Source organism: Acomys minous (assembly GCF_964271855.1).
Source record: "Acomys minous genome assembly, chromosome: 9".
NCBI classification, from domain to species: Eukaryota; Metazoa; Chordata; class Mammalia; order Rodentia; family Muridae; genus Acomys; species Acomys minous.
In genome coordinates, this window is record NC_140490.1 from 4,251,247 (window position 1) to 4,263,590 (window position 12,344).

Consider the following 12,344-nt stretch of genomic DNA (forward strand, 5'->3'; position numbering starts at 1 on the left):
GAAACTGCAGAAGGACTCCGGACCGCTTGTTCTGCAGTCGGGTTGATGCCCATCTCCTCCAGCTTGGTCTCCGAGGGCCGCCGTTCTACTCCTAGTGTCTCCTGGGCCCCGCAGCAGCGCATTTGTCTCATTCTTCCCTTGCTACAGGAAAGGGAGGCATGGCTCAGGTTCCGGGGGCTTCCGTATACTGCACTGTCTAGCAATTACTCACTGTCGGCTTCTATTGATTACCTTTATGCATTTTCAATGAACTTCCCGAAAGCTCAGCCTAGGACTAATTAACCTTCTCATTTCTCCTTCTTGTTCTCTATCCATTTTACCCTTTAGCAGAAAAGAAATGGTTTACAGATGAGCCGGATAATGCCTATCCCAGAAACATTCAAGTCAAGCCCATGAGCACCCACATGGTTAACCAGATCAACCAATATAAGTCCACAAGCAGCCTGATCCCTCCAATCAGAGAAGTTGAAGATGAGTGTTGACTCCCAGGAGACCAGAACTCTTTTTTTAAAGCCTGACAAACTTCATAAATGGTGACGTGACTTTTTTTTTCCTCTTACCTGCTGAATCACTGGTGGAAACACTAGAATAAGCAAGAATTGCAAGAAAAATAAAGTTAGACAGATCTTTCTCTTTGCCTTGAATATTGCTTCCACGTATTTTGGAAAAGAAAATGATTTCATTTATAAATGAACATACTGAAATAGTCATGTATAGCTTCTAGCGTTTTAAATTATTTTTATTTATTAGAAAGAAAATATATTTTTCTTTTTTTTTTCTTTTTCTCCATTGCTGGATATCTTCCCATACGTCATAGCAATGCAAAATCAAAATGCGTAAGTGGCCAGACTCCCTATGGCACGTTTCTCTTCATTTTCTCTTTTTCTTTGAGGAGAATGATGGTACCAACCCAATTTGTAACTAAAGGAAACGGATTACTAAAAATGAGATTTAAGATGGTCAACAATGTACACACATATTTTAGTAAATCTAAAAAAAAAATTCAAAAGAGTGGAGGTGAATATTTACCTCTCCCCTCATGGGTGTGTGTTTTGATCTGTAATGACACCAGCTCTTAACAAATCTTAACTTCTTTATCTTCACAGTTGAAAGTCATATCTTTGGAGTTTCAGTTCTCATCCAGTGTTTCTTATCCTTTGTTTATATATTTAGAGGGAAGTGCTATTTGTAACTTTTCTGCAGTTGCCCGATCAGGTTTGAGCAGCCAGCTCAGGCTATGGGGAAGGCTTACAGGCACAGCTAGGATGTGAAAGTTGTTAGCCAGAGGCACTCAAGAACAGGCCTGTTTGTTGCTCTCCTGGTAGGGCCTCTTCCGTGCTGGTTTGCTCCTCGTTTCACACTTCTAAGTCACCCAAGCAAGTTCTGCACACTGCACTGCGTGCACCGCGGGAGGAGCGTCTGTTGAGTTCCTTTCCCCAGTCAGAGCTTTTAGCCTGGAAGTCTGTGAACATCAACTAATAGTCTGATCTAACAATGGGATCTAAGAAGTACTCCTGCTTATCAGGAAGTGTTTGTTTAGAAGTCAGACAAGGCCCACTGTCAAGGAGATGACTTTTTGCTCAGATTTCCACTTGCTGGTTTTCCTTGGCTGAATTGCTGGGATAAAACATTCAAACTCGCTAAACTACAAAAACAATAACAACCAAAAGGAAATTAAGTAATGTTCTTAGCATAGACTGTTAGAAAAAGGCCTTTGAAAATTACCAGCAGTGAAATAAAATGTATCAGCCACTTCAACCTGTGGTCAAAAGATTTTCCTAGCCATCAGATGCCGCCGTGATGTCTCAGCTCTGCGGTTGCATGCACGCCCAGTGTATAGTCACCTCAGCAAGTGGCTGCGTTCCAGTGAGTCAGGAAGTCTGTACGCTTCACAGTGATCAACCTTTGACATGATCATCAGGGTCTCTGGAGAAGCTTGGGTGTGACTGTGATTTTTATTTCCTTAAAACAAAACAAAACAAAACAAAAAAATGTAAAATGTGGACACTTTTCCAAACTAACCAAAATAGCTCCTAAAGCCCCGTGACGTCTCTTCCACTAACCTTTTAGGCCACGGCTCTGTGGTACCTAGTCCTGCTGGTACAAATCAGGCCACAGCAAAGCAGTGTGAACGCCATGAGAGCACGTGTCCACTAAGGACTCCGATTACCAGCGTAGGCAAATATGAGCTTCCACCTCTCTCCACTCCCTGCAGAGCCAATGTAGTTGTGCTTCCACCTTGTAGGCGTTGCCCTGCAGTGACGTGTCGGACTGTGGTTACTCTGTTGTCACATTTTGTAGAATTAGTTCTATAAAAGTGTTGTGAATATAATGTGTGTCCGATTGGATTGTTAACACAAACATATTTATAATCAATCACTAGTCTACTCAGGCTAAAATGACGTCAGCAGTCTATAGTCAGGCTTCTAAACATTGCTTGGTTTCCAACAGAACTGTGCTGGTGGGAAGAAGCCGCTGCTAGGAGACTGGCAGCGCTCCTGAAAGCTAGGACCTCTTTCAACATCACGGTTTTGCATTGCGGTTACCTAAGTACATTCATGTCGACCCACGCTCTTCTTTCCTTCCTGAACCACAGTAGGCTCTTCTCCACACTCATTCTCACTAAGCACCTCTGAATTTGTCTTAGTTATTTGATCTCCTGTGGCAACCAATGCTGTTTACCTAAATGACCTTCCATTAGAAGAATAGTGGTCTCAGCCCTCCGGTCCACGCAAGGGAGGGAAACGAAAGGATAAACTCCATTTCCCACTCTAGTGAGAGAATTAAACCTACCCCTGTTTCTCAACCACCGTGGTGACAGCGACAGTTCCCTACAGTGAGGGGCTCCCTCAGCTCACCAAGCAGCTTCCCAAACCCAAGGTGGTAGAAATCCATATTCTTCTAGGATAGAGAAGCACACAAGGGACAAATCAAGTAGGATTCTAAGGTGGTATGGAACACGACCACGTGGTGGCCCCATTTAGTAAAAACTCACAGCAAATCAGTTGAAACATAAATAATATTTGTTTAAAGAAAAATAACCAGAGGGCTCAAGGCAACACCAAAAGTTCCCACTTTGTTTTTATTTGTTGAGTTTTGAGTCCTTTGTAGGACAAAAACAAACAAACCCATCTTTCCAACCACATTCACCTCAGGCCAGTGGTGGTCCTCTTTGGAATATTCCACATTAGAAGACTCTGATCTCCAGTCCCTGGTTGCGGGTCCAGAAAAGCTACCCTGGCAAACTGATGATGCTCGGGTGCTTTGGGAATCAGACTACTTGTGAAACGAAATCTACCTGTGTGTGTGTACGTCACTCCTGTCACCATCTTTATCCCAGAGGCTCTGCGCTTTTGTCCAAGCAACTGTACCTTGAAATCTCCTCCCCTGCTATAACCAATTGAAGACATTCACTTAAGGTGTTTTGTGATGAAAAACCAATTGTGACTAAGTCCCCTGGAAGAACAGCCTTCCTTCTACAAGTTATACTTTGTTTTTGTTTTTGTTTTCTTTTGTTTTTTGGGGTTTCTTTTTGGTTGGAAGACTTTAATCAAGGAATTAGATGGTTTGGGTTGAGTTGGAAGTAAAATAAAATGAGAAAATGTATGAAATCAGGACTATTTTGGAAGGAAAGCAAAAAGTGCCGAACTGTGCCTGATTTGAAGGTTCAAAAGCACTCATACACAATTAGATATTAACTAGGAAAATATTCTTTAAGTCCCCCAAGTCTTAATGACTTATACGTGAGGCTGGTTTGTTGAGATGGCTAAGGTCCCTTTCAGACTCAGGCTGTGGCGGTCTTGCCTCAGCCAAGCCAATCTTTTTCAGAGCTGTAATTATGGCTCTTCTGGCCATGTCACCTATGTGCCGTTTCTTTAATTCTTTTAAAATTTTTATTTATTTATTCACTTTACATCTGGATCGTACCCCCTCCCTCCTCCCCTCCCAGTCCTCCCCCCTTTCCCCTCCCTACTCCTCATAAAAGATGAGCACCCCCCAACCCCTCAAGTTGCATCAGGACTGAGTGCATTCTCTTCCCCGACCCCCAACCATGGCCTGGTGAGGCAGCCCCGCCAGGGGGAAGTGATCAAAAAGCAAGCAACAGCGTCCCTGTCGGAGACAGCCCCTGCTACCCTCACTAGGGGACCCACATCTAAGATGAACAGAGCATCCGCTCTGGACACGCAACAGTCCGGTTCGTTCCTATGCTTTTCAGCTTGGAAGCCCTTACAGTGGAGAGTCAGATTCACCTCTGTCATCGATGAGCTGGCTTTGTTGGTTCTGGTTTCTCTTTACAGCTTCACTCGCCACCTTCCCTGCCTCTTGGTGCAGCAAAGCTTTGAATAGCCTCTTCTTCATCTCCAACCCACACCCCCAATAGCATATAAAGAGAGTCTAGACACGCTACCCTCCTGCTGTTACTCGCATTAATGCCCTTCCCCCACATACGCTCACCCTGACTTCTCATTTCATTTCCAGCTTGTTTGGTTTTCATTTCATTAATATAATATCTTTTGCTGCTCACATTTGTAAGTGTAATTTTCATCTTTCCTCATCAAGGAGAACCTTACTGAAGGAAGTATGGAAAGAGGCAGTAAAGAACAAAGCAAAACGGTATCAGATAAATGACTTGGAGTCATCTTGACTACCAAGAGATCACAGGAATTCACTGGACACTGAGTTCTAGGCCAAGACATACCCGTTTTTATTTTTATTTTTTTATTTTATGCCTATTTTCTGCTTTTGGGATGGTGGTAAAGTCATAGATATAGTGCTCATTATTACTTAAGACTTTATTATTCTTAATAACTTAGAGCAACTGAAAAATTGCTTTCAACTTTGCTGCTAGACTTCCTTTCTACTTCTGCTGTTTACCCCCATGTTCTTAATGAGTATTTTTCTGTTCTAATTATGATTTTTCACTTAAGTACCAAGATTATTTGATGAAGTGAGGTGTCCTTTTGGATTTACTTAGGATGTTTAAGCCAAGTTGTTGCCCATGCATGACCAGTTATTAATAATTCCAACATCACCACTAAAGTAAGACAATACAGAGGACACTTTAATGTTCATTTTTCAATATCTATGGTAAGAGTGATTTTGGACTATTAAGAAAGGGACCCATGTAGCCAAAGGCCCTTAGCCCTACCACAGTGAGCATCTCCTTGCTATTCCAGCCTCACATGGCTTGATGGAGAAATGATTCTTCTTGTTTTGGCTCTGTTCTAGACCATCCTCTTTAACTGTCCTCTTGAGCCTGAAAATGGATAACTCAGGGTGTACATCACAAAGTTGGAAAATCAAAAAGAGATAGATGCCATACCTTAAGAGGTCCTGGTGAGCAGTAGTTCCTGGGAATGGACAGGAAAGGTTCCCTTGAACCACGAGTAGGAAAAATGATAGGAGCCCAGTGTTGGCAGAGGCTGTGGAGATTTCCCAATAGTAAATGCTTGGTTTGACTGGAGGCAGAAGGATCACGAGGATTTTCCAGTGAAAAAGGCCTTCAGGAGTATAATGCACTGAGCACCAAGATACTTTTGATATAGAGACCAACTTAACTTTGCTAGCACATTGTGTCTATACAGTGAGAAAAACCACAGCAAGAATTCATGGAAGGAGCTAGAAAGTAGGTGAAGAATCACATTGAAAGTAGAGCATTGATTTACAAAGCCACAGAGAGTCATCGAAAGGTCTGAACAAAGAGTGACGAAGAGTGGTGACCCTATGCATCAGGAGTTGAAGCCTTTGAAGTGTTCGGTCCTTTCTGGAAGGTGTCACAGAAACGTAAGCTCTCTAACTGAACATTCTCTCATCAGCGTGAAGTCCTGTGGGTTGCACTCAACAACAACTCACCATGCAGAACGCCCATGCTCCTCATACGCTTTCTCCCTGCCATGCACACAGCACCCCTGCAGTACTCAATTACTAAAATAGTCATGGATCTGCAGCATAGGTTAAAGGGAAGGAATAGATTTTCAGATTTTTTTTTAAAAAAGAAACCTACTGGCTATACTATTTAACAGACATTAATGTAATGAGAACACCAGGTAGACTACCAACAAATCATAGAATAATCAGGAATTCAGGGCTTCCAACTATAAGTTAGCATTACAAAGGCATCTTGTCAGGTAATTCTTAGTAGACAGTAGACAGCACCAGTTCATGTTGGTCAGAGGAATGGATCCAGTTGGAGGAACGAGTATTGGACAGTCTTGCTTGCACTGTGCTTAAACCACAACTTAGAGGGGAGTCCTAGAGAGCCAGTAGAGAAAGGGTAAGCATGCATAAAACACTGTCTTCCAAGGGTTAAAGGAACAACCAGTGTAACGGTTTGAAGTGGTCAATCAAGCTTTGTGGCATAGATGGGGTTTCAGATGAGGTGTGTTGAGGGGCAGTGTCCCAGCTCATTTTGGAATGTGGTTGTATCGATGGTTTCATTAGTTTATCAAGTAGTCCCTGCGCACCTGTTGCTGGACAGCTTGTGTCCCTTCCTGGAACAGAAGACATGTTAGGTAAAACAGGCATTCAATAAAGACTTTCTACTGGATGGAGCGGGTGCATAGCAAATTAGTATCATGTGCTGTAACAGCTGTGGGCCTAGGGAAGTGCACACACCAGGTGATTATAGAGGGAGAAGCGTGGATGAGTTCAATAAAGGAGAAAGTAGAGGCTTAGATGATGGGCCGGTAGTACCGTCTGAGGGATACGGCCAAGTGTGCAGGGGCTCAATGGAGCAAATCAAGCTGGTGCAACTGGAACAGAAGATCCATCCGTTTAGTCCTGGGAGAATGGGAAACAGAAAGAGGGATTTAAAACCAGAGAGAACACGGCATCCATGATGAGGGCTGAGACAAAGGCTATCTGAAATGGTGAGGCAAGTTCAGGTCACCCCAGTTTCCTCATCTCTCATGCACAACCCAGCCAGGCCCTTCTAGTTGCCAGAATCTTCATGCACAAAACACAAAATCACCTTCTTCTGATGGCTTTTCTGGACCAGGGTAAACGGGAGAGCTTTTTGGCCAGGTGAAACCAGAGCTTCTTTCTAGGCAGAATGTTAAATTGAAAAGAATTCCCTCCCACCCCCACCCCCACCCCCGGTCTGTTTATCCCCCGAGGAACTTCTGTGTTTCTTCTTGTCCTCCAAAGCTGACCCCCCAAACTCTCCAGGGTCTGTCTTAGGAAACAGCACCAGTCCTGCTGTTTAGAGTCGTAGATGAAAATGTACACACACATCACATGTGCCTGCCAAAGCAGCCCAGAGCTTCCTGCCCTAGGGATCCAGGCTCAGTTTGAGGATGTGGTCATCAGGGAAGGGAGCCCCTACAGTGAGACAAATCAAGCCCCAGGCCTATGCTAAACCAGAGCCTTTCCCCCACCCCAGCACCTTGGTTTTTCTTTTCCTTCCGCTGTGGACACATTTGACCAGAACTGCAAGATTTCAAACATAAACCCAGATCAGCCTGGAACTCCTAATTGGAAATGCCCCATTCCCAGGTGGTACAATCACATCCTGCCTAACGTAATCTGGCCCACAGCCCACCACGCAGATGCTGAAAAGGGATTTTTCCCCACTTAACACCAAAACCTTCACTTGGGATTTCTTCAGGGGACAAAGGAAAAAAAATACACAACAACAATTCAGAGGTACACATATGCAGAGGTCAGCCTACGACATGTTCATTAAGGGAAAAGAGCGTGGTTTATTTATCCGTCTTTCACTCTTTGATTGCTGGCATGGTGACTGTGGCTGTGATGAATTATGTGCCCAGGAAGGAACTGAGGAAGAGAATACACGCTGGTGCTCTGAAATGACCTCCCCAACTCTGTCATCTGTAACAACCAGTGATAACTCTCTCGTCTTGTAAAAAGGGTTTGTACATAACTTGTACATGGTTTCATTTTGTATTTTTCGCAGATTAAAAATTTATGTATTTGTGTTCTAAAACAAGGCGTGTGTGTGTCTTTGTAACTGCCACAGAGGGTGTGGGGAGGGCTAGCCAAGTTCCCATTTAACTCCCACTCTCCCATGAAGGTAAAATTGTGGACCAGCAGCAGCCATGAATTTGCCTCCCCAGTTGCAAGTGCGAGCTGGGGTGCAACCCAACGATGCCATGAGCAGTGCTGGGAGGAACGGCTGCTGGTGTCATCGAAAAGCTTAGGGTCGTGTGGGGCCACACTGGGCTGGAGGGTCATATACTGCTACAGATGGCTTCAGAATGTAGGGCTCTAAAGACCTGAGAAGGAAGCAGGGCCTGGCTTCTGCTGCCTGTTCCCAAGCCAGCTGCCCTTCCTTGCCATCTGTACAGCCAAGCAAAGCTTCCTGCCTTTAACCTACCAAAACCCAGGGCTTGCAGCTGCCTACCGAGTGGGCCTCTTTGTTCCCCAGGGCCACAGACTAAGCTTCATTTCCAAGCAATAAGGTCTAATAATGGTGTTGCAATTTGGGCCCATGCTTTAGGTCTCCAGAATCTTGTGAATTTGAAGTCTTTCTAGGACAAGGGCCTCCTGAGTCTAAGACTGACCTTGCTTCTGGGAAAAGAAGCAGCTGGGGAGAAGGTTCCATGTATCTACTGTATAAAGCCTGTTGATGATTAATATCATTGGAGATTGTAACTGGCTTCATTACACAAACATTGATGCTTACACTGCTTTATTGGGACCTGGTGACACCACAATATGTAATAGCATGATTCTGCATCTCTCATCTGGGGAAGGATAGAAGCAACAAATGATCAGATCATGTAATAAAAACTGATCTGTGGGAGACAGTACAGCATGCCATTGCGGAGACACAAAAGGTTTGCTACACTATTTGCAGAACAATCTAATTGACTGATACTCAGAAAACTAAACCTCTGGGTACCTATGCCTGTTAGTCTTTGTAAACTTGACACAGATTAGAGTCATCTGGGAAGAGAGGGAAACCTCAATTGAGAGTTGCCTACAACAGCTTGGCCTGTGGGCATTTCTGTAGAACATTTTCTTGATTAATGATTGATGTGGGAGGGATCGACTCACTGTGGGCAGTGCCATGCTTGGGTGGGTGGGCCTGGATTGTGTTAGAGAGCGAGCTGAGCAAGCGATGGGGACCAAGGCAGGAAGCAGCATTCCTCAGTGGTCCATGGTCCATGTCCCTCCCTTGGCTTTCTGCAATGATGGATCAACCTGTAAGTTCCAAAAGGAGAGAAAGAGGGAGGAGAGAGAGAGAGAGAGAGAGAGAGAGAGAGAGAGAGAGAGAGAGAGAGAGAGAGAGAGAGAGAGAGAGAGAGAGAGAGAGGCGGGGGGGGGGGGGAGGAACTCTCTCCCCCCCCCCCCCCGCCCCATTCCTCTCCAGATTTGCTTTTTGTTCAATGTTTTATCAAAACAACTGAACAGGAAACTGAGGCAGGACCTAAAATTAAAGCAGCCCCAAACTGACCTCATTCCCAGGAGTGAGAAACTGCAGACTTACCTATTAGAACATGCCAATTCCTCACAGCTCTTTGAGCTCCAGAGTCTCAACTTGTCTTCTCAATATTTGCTAACAAATCTGAATGTTGTTGGGGAACTGTAATTGCAGAGCATATGGTCTCCATTAGTTAGGCAAACTCCACTGCCAAGTTCAGCTCCAAGGAAGGAGTGCACATAAAGGATGAAATATTAGAGAGAAATCTATGGTGACAGAGATGAGACAGTGAGTTACAAAACAGTAGGCTTGGCCAACAGGGCACAGTGACGGTGGAACGTGTTCTTCCATTTGGTAAGAAAACAAAATATATGTGAATCTGTACTGAGGTCTCTGAAGCAAAAATCAAAGGAGACCCTTCACCAAGATCAATATTAACTGCGTCTCAATGTCAGATGAGATAGATTCTGCCTGGGAGGAAATCATAGGGCAAACAGAACAGACGGCTTGCTAAAGGAATAAAGCAAGAGTAAGATCAAAATGTAAACACTTGGGCGTAGTGCTGTTTGGAATGTTTCAGGGGCTGGGCCTTGCAGAAGAGAACAGAGATCTTATGCTTTCAGATCTGTCACATTCTTAAAATGAGGCTAAAAGTCAGAAACAGAAGGGACACAAGATCCAGAAAAGGTGTACAGGAAAGGCAAGCACTCTTGCTGCAAAATGAACTTAAATAAAAGAAGTACTTTAGCATTACTGTCTAGATTAATACACACAGATTTAATTTACCATTTCACTCAACATATTGAGTGTGGTAGCTCATCTTGGTTGTCAACTTGACACACCTGGGAAAGGGGACTCTCAAGAGGAACTGTCTCCATCAGATTGGCCAGTAGGGATGTTTTGAGGGCATGTTCTTAATTGCTAAGTAAAGTAGAGAGTCCCAACCCACTGCGGGCAGTGACCCCACAGTGCTGGTCTTCCTGGGTGGTACAAGAAAACAGGCCGAGAGGCAGCCAGGGAGAGGCAGCCAGTAACCAGTGTTTCTCAACGAGATCGCTTCAGTTGTCCCCTCAAAGACACTGTTGGGGGGTAAGGTAGAGGATTTGGGAGCCTTAGGCTGGACAAGCCATTGAGTACTAAGATCTTAATGAGCTGTTGTGGGAACTTGGATCATAGTTCAGAGTACAATGGAGAGAAAATGGTGGAGGTCTGGCTTATGATCCTGGCCTATCAGGGTTGTTTGTATGATTATATTTCTATTAACAATGTGTGGAAGTGAAACATTTGCTTTACTGGGACGAGCTGTGCTTGTTATCTGGGGTTAAGAAAATGAGCTGAGATTAATAGGAGACCAGCATCATTGAGGTGAAATTTTCTGGGAAGTGTTCGGTTGGAGGCAGCACACAGAAGCTGCAGTGTAGAGAGGGCCAAGGCTGCATCTCCAGCTGGAAGCTGAACTTGGTGAAGTGTAAGAGTCTCCCATACAGTAACTGGTTTTGAAAGCATGAGGGACTGTAGAGAGCAGCTGAGGCTTGACACAATGAGAGGTCAGGGAGGCCATTCATGAAAGAGCAGCCTCAGCTTCAGTGTAGACCCCAGGACTTTGAAGATGCCAAGACCATATGCATGACCACCAAGGACAGCGGCAGTCTGAGCCTACAGTACAAGCTGTGTGTGTCCTCTACATGGCTTTTGGTCATGGTGTTTGTCAGAGCAACAGAAGGCAAACTAGAACACAACCATTAAAAACAGTAAAGTAGGCAAGTTAAATTATAATAATAAAACATGTCTAGCATTAATATGCTATGTACACGTAACCTATGATATTCTAGTTATATTGTTTTATATATCATATGCACACACACACACACACACACACACACACACATACACACACCTTCTAGGGCATTCAGATTATTTCCTACTCTTTCCTACCTTTTGAAGTCATTCTCCTCTTTGATGGGACAGGACCACTACCCTCCCCCCCAAAGATGAATGTGTTAGCAAGTGGTTAGAATAAAGAATGAGGTCAAAGCTAAAAGCCCCGAGGAATGTGACCTGTAGACCATGGTTGTTTCCCTGTTCATCAAAACATAATACAACTTACTTACTAGAGTGGCCGCCGGGGGGTGGAGAGGGGATAAGTTATGAAGAGCTGGTGGTGCTGAGGTACCTACAGTGAAATCCCTTCATTCTGAAAGTTCAGAAAGGACACAAAGCCAACAAAAACAAACATCAAATAAGAGGTTATTAATATTAAGAAGAGACTGTAAGATAGAAGGAGCAGGAAACGATGCAAAGTATGAGCTGGAGCATATTGTATAGATAAGTGGCAGGTGCAGAAGGGGACCTCAGTGCTGGGACACATGCATAGCGATGTGGGAGGTCCTGCATTCCAGGAGAGACCTGTGCTGAAACACAGGACCGGAAGCTAAGCTGGACAAAGGAATCATCAATGAAAATAAGTTAGGGTAGTTGGGAGTAAGGAACTATGCAAATTCATTTTGGCTAACCAGAAAAAAAAAAAAGCCATGTGTTAGCTGATATTAGCATAGTTAGTGATGGGGCTAAGCATTGAAACAGAAGGACAGCATAAACTATTTAAGCCAATAAATCTGAAAATTTAAAATGTAGTTAAAATTTTAACAAAAGCTACTTAAAGCTTATTTAAGAAAGAAGAAAAATTGATCTAGGCATAATATAGTCAATAAAATTGGTAGACTCTTGTGATCCAATTTAGCTTTAGAGGATGTATGTGTGTTTTACATTTTAGGAATAAATATGACAATAAAAAAAGAGAGGGGCCTTCCAAAATGAGAGAGGAAAATTGAATGCTAGTATTTGATTTCCAATACTGGGGAAGTCAGTTTTTTTCTATTATTACTTTCCTTGTTTGTGCTTTTTATATACTATCCTTAAAAAGTATCTACCTAACGTAAAGCCATGAGAACATATCCCC

General features: G+C 43.8%; 1 protein-coding gene across 13 annotated transcripts in view; it reads left to right on the forward strand.

The window, feature by feature from the left end:
- Positions 1-7,948, forward strand: part of KCNMA1 (potassium calcium-activated channel subfamily M alpha 1) — a 700,634-nt gene extending 692,686 nt beyond the window's left edge. For 11 of the 13 annotated variants that reach the window (XM_084794295.1, XM_084794301.1, XM_084794303.1 and 8 more), the window contains one exon: positions 328-7,948. In XM_084794295.1, coding sequence (XP_084650421.1) covers positions 328-482 — 155 coding nt within the window. In that variant the 3' untranslated portion in view covers positions 483-7,948. The remainder of the gene's footprint in view (positions 1-327) is intronic. The other 2 variants (XM_084794307.1, XM_084794310.1) reach the window with 1 other exon arrangement.
- The last annotated feature ends 4,396 nt before the right edge of the window (positions 7,949-12,344 follow it).